The following is an 11,469-nucleotide window of genomic DNA, read 5'->3' as shown; positions in this document are numbered from 1 at the left end:
TATTTATAGTATTTAAAATTGCTGCATGTCCTCCAAATTTATAAATTTTCAGTTGTACACCACATTGTGTCCACTGATATCCAATTTCCTCATTTTTAACGCTACAATGTTCGCCACTACTCAACTCGCTTGTTTCAATTGTTTCAGTTTTATATTTTTGTTGAATATTTGAATTAAAGTTAGAATCAGAATTAGAATCAAAACATATTCTATTCCACTTAATTTTACGGCTCTGTTTTGTTATATTAAAACTTCCATACGACGAACTGACCGATGTCACTCTAGCGGAACATTCCGCAAGTTTTCTTTGCGACCTGTTGATATGCTGAGTGCAAGCGAATGTATATGTAAATTCACACACAGATGGTGTATAGACATGAAATATATGTACGTATGTAGATGTAAAGATATTTTTATTATTCTGTTGAATGTTTAAAAAGTTTATATATAGTATGATTCGATTAGATTAGATTAAATTAGAACTAACGATTAATTAACTACTAATTAGTAATGTGTAAGGTTACACCAGAGTACAAATAGAGTCTTATGACTGAAAATAAATATTTATTGATCGTAATACTGACACACGCAGTGAAATGGGGCACGTCTCGAACACTCGTAACCCAATAAGGACTAAAGAATATTATCGATTTGATATTACATATCGATTGAGATCTTCTGTATCGACCAAACCATAGTTTAGTTGAAAAAGTGGCACCACATAGTAAAACAAAATCTGGATGAATTATAAGTGACTTGATAAATTACATATGATCAGTCGTGCATGTTCCGGACATATAGACTCATTGCCAAAATTGCTGTTGTTATTATAAGCGATAAGTCATAAAGTTAGAGAGCCGTGATACAAATGGATTAAAGTCACTATTCAGTACTAATACGCCATTGGCAAAAATGACCCAGTTTGATTTTGACGTACCAATACGTCATTGGCGGATTTGATTAGTTCGAATTTCACGTATCAGCACGTCATGGATTGCGAATGGGTTAAGGTTAAAACATCTGCTACACTAATAGTTTTTTAATATAAATAGATTTTAATACTATTTATTTATTTGCACATAAATATGTTAGTTGTATTTAAAAGAATATGATCTCTAATTGACCATCTAAAATCATAATTATACCACATTATGTCCCCTCTGAAACCATTTACTTCCTGTTTGAACCATTTTTTCATACAGTGGATAGTTTTCCAGTAATTCGCATATTTTGTTTATAACCAAACACTCTGTAGCCCACAAAATATTTGCCAAACTATTAAGTTGTTGACATATGTGGATTTTATTACTCTTTTGTAGATCATTTAGTCAGTTCACGCGACAGTGCCACGGTTGCGGATGGGTTAATTTGTCAACTGTCAAATTTAATATGAAAGACAAGGAGTGATGCGACGCGGTATTTTTGTGCTTACGTTGTCTTCGTCTTTCATAAGTTAAATTTAACAAATTCAAATCAAGGTATCTGCCACGCTAATGTCTTTTCGTTATAAATAGATTAATATCTCTTTTGCTGAAAATGTCCAGCTGGCCCGACTAATGTCATAAAAAATATACGGTGTCATTTAAAAGATTCAATGTTGCCTCGATATCTCAGAAAATATAAGATATTAGAAAATAGAATTGCGCTCATTCGATGAGTCCCATAAAATGCAACATAATTCATTTAAGACGTTTTTCGATAAAACTAATGTGTAACGAGTTATTTTAGGTAGTACTTCTTACTGACTCACCCTGTATAAGATTCAGAATAATACAATAGGTTAAAGAGATTCCAAAACTGAAATTGTCTCTTTAATTCAATGATGAATGAATTACGGGACTTTCACATACAGGACTTAATCACGAAGTTCCTTGGAACTGCATCGGAGATGGTCCTTGTGTTGCAACTGACACCCGCCGGTGTCTTAGTACCCTATCTCGAAATAACGCAATCTAAGAGAAAGCAGACGTACTTCTTGAAGAGGAAGCCCCAAAAGGTCACTGAGGATAACTACAAAGATTTGTTGATACCAGGTGACATGGCACCGAATCCGATCGAGGAACTGGCGGTGCTTGTAGAAGATGTTAGTTCTCTAACTTTCTCTAATTATTCTTTAACGAAACATTCCATTACATTCGACTTAGGAAAATGTAGTTTCCTTTCTTTGTATTTTGTGATTTTAGTTGCAACACTATGTTAATTATATATATAGTGTAAAAATATATAACGTCTCTCTCTAAACTAGTAAATATTAATTTGGCAAGTAAAATTTGATATTTGATATTTATCGTAACATTAATTGAGTTTAAAGATTAATTTTCAAGCTTACTTTTTTGTTATCTTTCTTTCCTGGATATTTTTTGTTTATGGAAGATAATTAAGATAGCAAAATATGTGGTAAAAATAACAGTAGGTAAATATAGAAAAATTCCTAAATGTGATTTTTGAAAATATCAATTAAGCAGTCTATAATTTAAGACTTAAAGGATTCATTTGTTTTAATTAATCGAAATTTTTCTATTAGATGAAGTTGCATAATCATCCATTTTCAAAGTGGTGTAATTCTATGTCCTATAACTCATAGTCTGTCTAAATAGTCAGGTACTAATATTCGAAAAGAAATAAAATTAAATAACAGTATTTTGTTTTTCCTGGTCTTATCTATAAACAAAAGTGTATTAAAACATAAAACAAACAAAGAAACAAAAGAAAATGAACTTACTTTCAAAATATTATTTTATACAGTTTAGATATATATGAAAACTGTTATGTTAATTCAGTTATTAATTAAATCACTATATATCAGTCTTTAAATAATTTTTATATAATGTAATATTTCCAGGCATACGTACCCATTTTATCTAATCCAAAAAATCACGTTGGGTGGCCGGAAGTTGTTCGGAAAGATGTTAAGAAACAAGTATACGACCTTCGAAGTCTAATATGGCAGGTACAAAGATATTTATTTAAAAAATAGTAAAACAATTAATTTTATATTTAAGAATGATTGAGTATATACAGTGTGTCCGGTTTATCTCAAAGCACGCAAATATTTCGAAAAACACGAATGATACGAAAAAATGTTTTAGACAAAAATTACACGACATGGACAATAGTATACTCTCGCTCATTTAATCTTGCGATGACCTTGAAGCCGATTGTGAAAATGATATTGCAATTTTTAAATGGAAGCATCCATCTATTATTGTATATTTTTGTAACTGACATTCAGATGTTTTTAAAACATTAGAATTTTATGTCTTTCGCAAAAGATACAAGTTTGTAGTGTCTTGAGAACGTCTGAGTGTCACCTTTTTCACAGAACGTTTCAAAGTCATCGCAAGGTCAAATACGCAAAAGTACAATATGTCCACTTTGATATCGTGCAATTGTTTTGTATCATTCATGTTCGAAATATTTCAGTAGTTCGAGATAAACGGGATGCACCGTATATGTATAATATTTATTTCTTTGTATTTCTAATTCCTACTCATTGTCATATAACTCTCAGAGCATCCATCACATCCAAAGACCCATACCCATTCCTACTTCTATCCCAAACACACATATTGTCCCTCATATTTAATACTAAAAATTGAACGTATTAGTATATCCTTATTTCTCCTATCCCCAACCTAACCTAACCTATATACACAATTCAATACTTAACCTATATGCTATCACATATCTGTCTTTGCCTTACAATCAGTTCGGTGCCTATATGTTTATGGATTGTTTTCCAAAATTGAATTAACCAGCTTATAACCGCTTCATTTATCCTACCTTTTACTATATTTTCAATTCTTCGTACACTAGAATCTAACCTATAGCAATTTTTTTTAATAAGCCTTTTAAGGTGCCTATCTCCAAACTACATGAAACACATTTTCTTTTTCCCTTCTCCAACTGGTAACGATTACGCTCCTCAACATTTCCGCATCTTGTCCTTCCTTCCTTCTGCACATATTCCGCTTTACCCGCTGTTCTTATGTATTTGTATCTACTAATAATGATTTAGTAATGAATTCATATGTAAATATCTGATATGAAATTTTTTGCTTCAACTTTATAGAATGCATTTTTATGTTGACATCTTTAAGTACAAACTGTATAATTTTATAGTTATTAATTGACCTATCGTATTCGTTCATATACATATTAAAAGCTATGTGAAGAACAATTTAAAATATTATTACTTATACAAAACACAGGTGAAAGGAAAAATAACAGGACAAACTTTACTACCAATGCCAATGGGCATCGAAGAAATTCTTGATCAGCAATTCAATTCTAAATTAGAGTCTCCTAAATTACTCCAAGTAAAGAACAACATAGAGGAAATTGTAATAAAATGGGCGACTCAAATTAATGAGATCCTTAACGTAGAGTTCTCAAAGTCTTCAACGAATGAAAAGGAAATTCCTGTGTCCGGTAATCTAATAATTTTTCAAACCATATCGGTTTAGGATAAATAACTATACATAGTTCATAATAATATTATATTTAGCATACTTTAAGTATGCTATGTTACTATTAGGGTAATCCTGGTAGAGATAGATTAGGCAAAGAAATGAATCAGGTAAATTTTTGAAACTATGTATCTGTGAAATGCGTAGTGGATCAGTATCGTTTCATTGTAATGATTATAATTTGAGCGTGTTAGATAATAATAATTTTTTGCATATTTATAAGAATGTAATTATAATTCTAATTCAATACTGCAATTTTTAAGTCAATCTAATTAATTAATTAGTAATTATTCTGAATAGGGGCGGCTTTACCGATTTCAATGATTTTCAAATATGTTGTCAAGGTCAACATTCTGAACAACTTTTTCCTATAAATAAACCGCCATTCAGCCTTAGTTTTCAAATTACAAGCACTTTATGCATAATGCTATATATATGTATGTATTATTTAACAAATTATTTTACAAATTTTTGTTTTAGAAACAATTTGACCATTTTTCTGTTTCTAACGATTGTGATCTTATTTTCTACCATCTTTTAGACGATAGTAAGTAAATATTCCGAATCATATTAAATATTGATTATCAATTATCCGTTGAGAAAATTTGCAGTAGATGTTGAAGACTAGCTTAGAAGTTTTCTAAACTGTGTTTTCATTTCTCCAAGAGGAGTAGGAACTAGTGTTCTTTTTAAAAGAAATGGAAGGTCTATTCTTTTATCTGACAACAATGGACATGTGTAAATAGATGTGTCTATATGTCAGCTGCAAGAATATGTAATAGAAAATGGTGGTGTCCATTTAAAAATTTTAACGTCGCCTTTACAGAATGTTTCAAGGTCAAGTGCGCAGGAGTACAGTATAGTGCAATCTTTATCTCAATTTTTGTTTGTATCCTTCGTATTTTCTCAGATATCTGAGCATTAACAGTTAAACAGGACACACTGTATGTATAGAAAAAAGTTGTTCAGAATAATAATAATAATTATTATAATTACATTAAATTAATAATTTAATTCAATAGAATAATGTAGGTTTTGTTGAATTCAACTTATCTATGTATAAGTAAGTAAAAGTAAGTAAAAATAAAGATAGACCAGATCCAAAATTGTATTTGCGGATTTTCCATATTTATAAAAATATTCTATTGGGATAATTACATGTCTTAGAAAGGACAGTTCACTACTTCAAGTAGCAAGTATATTTTATCAATTTAAAAATATTTGAGTTTTTCACTTTAAAAATATTAAATATGGCGTGTTTTTGAAGAAAAACTTCATCTCACTTGTAATTGTCCTATCATTGTACAAGGAAGGTACGACAATTCTTAATATCATACGAAATCGCTTATTTCACTAGAGTTGGTCTATTGGGACATGAGATTAAAGAATATGGAATCGCTTTATTACCAATTAAAAGACCCAAAAGTACAACAGATGGATCTATTTCTAGAAAAAATGGAAAGTCCATATTCGGTGTATTTCAAAAATTTAGTAAAGAACGTGACTGCATGTAAGTAATAGTTAGGAAAAAGAAAGTGTTTTATTTCTTGTAATTTTGGAATTATTGACTTTCTTTTATATTGACTGAAATAACATTTTCTTATTCCTAATTTAAGGAATATAGACACGTATGTTTTAATTTAAAATTATAATTGCTTCTTCTTTTCCTATTCATAGTTAATCTTTGAGAAATACTAAATCTTAAACCTTTTGTTAAATTGAAAATAAAAATTACTATTGTACTTGATAGATATATTTTTGATGTTCAAATGATTTTTGCTCTAATCTTTCAGCATTGTTGGAAACAAGGGATATCAATCTTTACTTGAAACCTCTGGAAATGTATTTCAATGAAATTGAAAACGTTGAGTTCAGAGATATAATATGGAAATTAAAGTTACTGTTTCACTGTGTTTGCTTAATGTGGTCGAACTCGAAATATTACTCTATGGAAAGAATTATTGCTCTGTTACGAGAAATTTCAAATTTATTAATTTCTCAGGTATTTAATTCACATAGTATAATCACACAACAAATAATATTATTGTTAAGCATTATTGAACAAATTTTCATTAACCATTATTTGAAAAGTGTGTACCTAAAATGTGTCGGAAAAAATAGGAGTATATACGTCAAACACAGAGTATGTGTGGCTGTTATAATATAGAATTAAGTTGTAACGAAACGACTATTTTATTTTTTAATTTTATTACTAACAGGGCTCGTCATAACACAAAATATTGTATCATTTCCTCATGACGAGTATACTCGTCAGAAACAGCTAACTGGATAAAAGAATTATTTAAATAGAGAGTCATTTGTTATTTCAGAGTTCTAGTTGCTACTAGACCAATCAGTTACTTTATTTAATGCTTTATTTGACACTTTCAATATATCGCTTAATGTACTTTTTGATTCTTGTTTACGTCCTATCCTATTATCACCTGATAAAATTTTATTAGGAATAAAAATTACATTATCTACAACATTATTATTTCAAGTTCATTCACAAATTTATTGTACCCTGCGTCCGTTTGTCGTTCATCGGCAATTAAAGTCCAATTTATTCCAAGTGTCTAAGATGTATGTTGTTCTCGTAGTTTCTAATTCTAAGAATAATTTACGATACGTTTATCGAATAGAAAACATCAAAGGTTTAAATGGTGATTAAGTTTATGACGTCCTTGGCAATAAAGTTAACATATGCAAAATTAGCGAAATATTAAATTTAAGAAAAATAGTAGATATTCTGCTCCGTATCGTAAACTTCAAAATGATCTCTAAATGATAATGACTCTGAATAATCTGACTCCTTTGGATGTGTTTTATGGCGACACTTGAAGGTCTTAGTCTTTTTGTCAATGATAAATAATGCAATAGACTTACAATAATGAATGGAAAATGAACGTATGTTGTGTAATACAAGACACAGAATGAATACTGAAAAAAGATTACGACAATCCATAATTAGCAGATGTTAGTCTTGCTTTGAAATAGATGGAAGACACACCGGACGTCTTTTACAAATGTAAAAACAAAGTACTATTCTTCATTGAAAGGACTGACTCTAGGACTTATATTGATTAAACATACTTTACATCTTGTCAGCGAGTACTATAAGCTCACAGTTTTAAGCGCTTTTTTTCTAACATTTGTTACACTGCAAAATGCGTTCATTCCCGTATAGATAATAATAGTAATGTAAAAAAATGATAAGAATACAATATAATATATATAATATATAGACTGACCATTAATCGTCCCCTATCGGTGTTGTGGATCAATTATCGAAGCCCGCGAAATTCAATTATGACGCATTCTGTATGGAAATTAACATTTTGGAAAATAAGCACAATTTTTCTGCTAATCGTTACTTTAATATTAACAGGAAGATAACAGTTGTATTTGATATTTTTGTCACTTGGTTATTGTTTTATAGGCAGTGAAACATATAAATCCGTCAACTTTATTCGAAGGAGATATTGAAGACAATAAAGCGAAGATAGCGGAGGTAATACCGACGCTCAGTAATTATCAAGAATTGTTTCGATCATATAAAGAAAAGGTAGAAACTTACTTTAAATCGCAAGAACCTATACTTTGGACGTTTCACGAGAAGCTAGTTTTCGAAAGGATTCATATGTTTGAGAAGAGGCTTAAAGAAATCGAGGTTTGCTGAATAATATCTATAAATATGTGCTTTTAATTTAGCAACATTTATACCGTTTAAACAAGGTGTAATTTTTATCGATATGAAGAAACAGCAGTGGTTAACAAAAGAAGATTGTATCTAGAGTTACAGGGAAACTTTGATCGCTTTAACCATATTTTGTTAACTTTTGTTATTGTTTGGTAAGTTTCGTTGCTAAAACTGGTAAATAAAACTGGCAAAGTTTCGTTGTTTAGGGGTCCAACCTCCAGTGACCTTAACCTTCACATATGTCACCGTCGTGAGTTATCTTCAGAAGGTTATAGCTGTTGCTGCTTGTTTGTTAAAGATATTAATGTTTCGTGTGAAAATGGAGGTACAAATGCTGAACCTATCACTGTCTTATTCCATATGGGTTAGGTTAGGATAGGCAAGGTAAAATGCTGAAACCTAACCTTAACCTAGTTGATGATAAAATAGTTAAGAGATTCATATTAGTTACTTTGGTAGTTTACTTTAGAATAATTTTCCACCAACTATTATGTTTTCCCGATTGCAATTCCTGGGATTTTGTGCGTTTCATTCTTTGATATGAAAATTTGTTTCCTCTTTAAGGATAATCTGAAGGATGTGTTTTCTCCTTTACGTGTATTGTTTTCAATCAATATAATGTACAATACAAAAATGTACATATATATATATATATATATATACAATCCTTATAAATAACTTACTGCAGCATTCCAATAAAGACAACTTATAATTGTCAAGATAGTTTTGTAACGAGCGGAATAAGTGACAGTCTGGGCGTGGATCATCTCATCCAAGTTGCAGCGATATTTGTCGTGTGACGTTTGACACATGTAGTCAGTTATATGTAGTAGAAAAAGATGCTTTCGATAATGTTTATTTTATACTATACAGTTAACTGTTAACCAATTATCAATATCAGGTTACATCAATTAAATTAAACTTAATGGTCATGGTTTAAATTCAAATTCATCTCGTTGCGAAAAACGAAACGAACTTACTGTTCAAGCCAATAGCTTAAACAGCGTAGCCGGTAATGAACGAATTGACGCAAACCAAACTCAAATCAAAGCGAAAAGGAAAATGTGGGAATATCTAGCGTCGAGAAGGTTTGTTCCACTTGCAAGAGTATTTTATATTGCCATTGTTTATTTTGTTAATAATTTTTTAACAAATAAGGAGCTACGGTTGAAACCTTTTGAAGGTCACTCAGGACCTTGATAGCATCTGTGAAGGTCACTGGAGGTGGTTCCCTTAAGTAGCAGTTTTACCAAAATGCAAACATTTTTGCATTGTACAATACATGGAACAGGACACGTCTCACTGATTTCAATGATGTTGGGTAAACGTCTTGGGTAATTTCACAAATACATATAGCTTCAGAAATACACATGAAGGTAATATTTTCAATAGGACAGTAGAACCTCAGTTACCCGAATTAATTGGAGCGTAAGGGTGTTCGGATAATACAATTACTTTCCTGATAATTCGTCTTCAAAAAGATGTTCATCTTCGCAATTTCATTTTTGTTCCATGTATTTGAAAAAAGTTGAAAAATTAAACTATAATAGCAACAAAGCAGATAATGAAATGAAATAAGATGATCTCTGAAAGTTCATCATTGTTCCATATATTTAAATAAAGAACATAGATATCAATAATACCGATACAAATAATAAAATTAAATATGATTCGATTGGAGGTTTATGGGCCCTAAAATAAATTATACAACTTTTTTAGCAGGTCTAATTCTACAAATTTACGTTCCTCGTGTGCCTCCGTCTTAGCTGTGGTTTCTAAGGCCTCAAATACTTCAAAACGTTGAGGAACATCATCATTGACATTATATTCGTGTCTCGATCCATTATTCGAAGCACACATAAGATTAGTGTCATGGCCAATCGAAGAATACTCATCACATTGCGACCATTCCATCACGTCGACGTTGTCACAATCACCGGATCCTGGTATTGTATTCAATGCAGGAAGAGTTCCTTCTACATGTGTCGTATTATCTTCCGCTTCTTTCTGTATGATGTCTTCAACGAAGTTCATTAACTTTTTCCATCCTCTTCTTAGTGTCACACATTTGGAGCCCAGCCAAGCATACGCCGCCATACAACAGTAGCAATCCTTCAAATTTAGCTGCTTATGAGACTGCATCATCTTTTTCCCAGCAATATCGTTGATCGTTAAGAAAAATTCTTGCTGAGAATTGAACCGAATTAAAAACTAACAACATTAAAATGTATCCACCTCGAAATCATTTGTCCAACTTTTATTTGAGCATTTTCCATTAGATAATAATATTAATGAAACCCAAATCCTAGCTTGTGTGTATCTTATAATATTACAATGTAACGCATAATATTAGCTTATGTATCTATCACTAACTCTGCGTTGCAATACTTAGCATATGTCGTCTGATTTCTTAATTAATCTCATCGCAACATCCTTGTAAACGCGAATGATTTGTATTCACGAACTTTGAATAATATGTACATAATTATTTTTATTCATACTAATATTCAACATTCATTTATTATAATACTTCAGTAATATAAATAGATTGTTCTCAATCGTAATTAAATGCATTGTTGTAACGTGCTGTACGTGGCACATTTTTCCTCTTTTCTTAAATAACTTCTGGTAGAGTTTTGCCCTGTAGAATATTCGGCAGGTTCCTTCAGCTATTAAGGGTAGCTTGTGGGTGCTAACCTTATTGGGCTAGCACTATTACAAGAACGTATTTATAATTGAATGGATTTATAATTGGTACTGTGATTTCCTTTTCAGTCTTCTAACGGTCCTGACAGTGTACAGTGTATTGGCTAGCTCGTTTGAGTGACTCATTGTTGCTGTTTTATACTTATTGAACATCTGCTGAATTTCTTCCTTTACAGTGGGAACTTGAAGATCTCTGCGTAGTTCTTCACTGTTATTGTACATTACAGTATTGTATATTACAGTCTATTATTCTACAAAGTACGATTGATTGCATGGTTTCCATTTTAGCAATATGGCTTTTAGCCACTGTACTCCATAATTGAACACTGTATGACCATGCTGGTTTTTTTATGACTCTATAGATTAGTAGTCTGTTTCCTATGCTAAGTTTTGGACGACGGTTGGTTAAACAGTACGTGTCTTTTCTTTTAATTCTTGTTGTATTCTTTTGTGTACATACTGTTTCCAAATCAATTTTGAGTCCAAATGGAGTCTCAGGTATTTGACCACTTTCGTTTCTGGCATTTCATTGTTGTGAAGTGTAATTTTTGCAGTATCTTCATTCTAGAGGGTAATACGATTATGTTTATTATT

The 11,469-nt window shown here is 31.0% G+C and overlaps 1 protein-coding gene across 2 annotated transcripts; it reads left to right on the top strand.

Annotated features, from left to right (window-relative positions):
* Positions 1-204: 204 nt before the first annotated feature.
* Positions 205-8,272, top strand: LOC139996548 (dynein beta chain, ciliary-like). 2 transcript variants are annotated; one of them, XM_072020965.1, is made up of 8 exons: positions 205-1,010; positions 1,320-1,478; positions 1,853-2,083; positions 2,843-2,950; positions 4,212-4,431; positions 5,827-5,979; positions 6,263-6,471; positions 7,909-8,272. In XM_072020965.1, the coding sequence occupies exons 3-8, from the start codon at positions 1,889-1,891 to the stop codon at positions 8,146-8,148; spliced, it is 1,125 nt and encodes a 374-aa protein (XP_071877066.1). In that variant the 5' UTR covers positions 205-1,010; positions 1,320-1,478; positions 1,853-1,888; the 3' UTR covers positions 8,149-8,272. The 2 variants fall into 2 exon arrangements, with proteins under 2 accessions (XP_071877066.1, XP_071877065.1); XM_072020964.1 differs by lacking the exons at positions 205-1,010; positions 1,320-1,478 and having other exon boundaries at positions 1,724-2,083; positions 7,909-8,271.
* Positions 8,273-11,469: the final 3,197 nt, after the last annotated feature.

This window comes from Bombus fervidus, chromosome 18, assembly GCF_041682495.2.
Source record: "Bombus fervidus isolate BK054 chromosome 18, iyBomFerv1, whole genome shotgun sequence".
Lineage (NCBI taxonomy): Eukaryota > Metazoa > Arthropoda > Insecta > Hymenoptera > Apidae > Bombus > Bombus fervidus.
The sequence above is the reverse complement of the archived record's forward strand: the minus strand, read 5'-3'. Positions and strand labels throughout refer to the sequence as shown.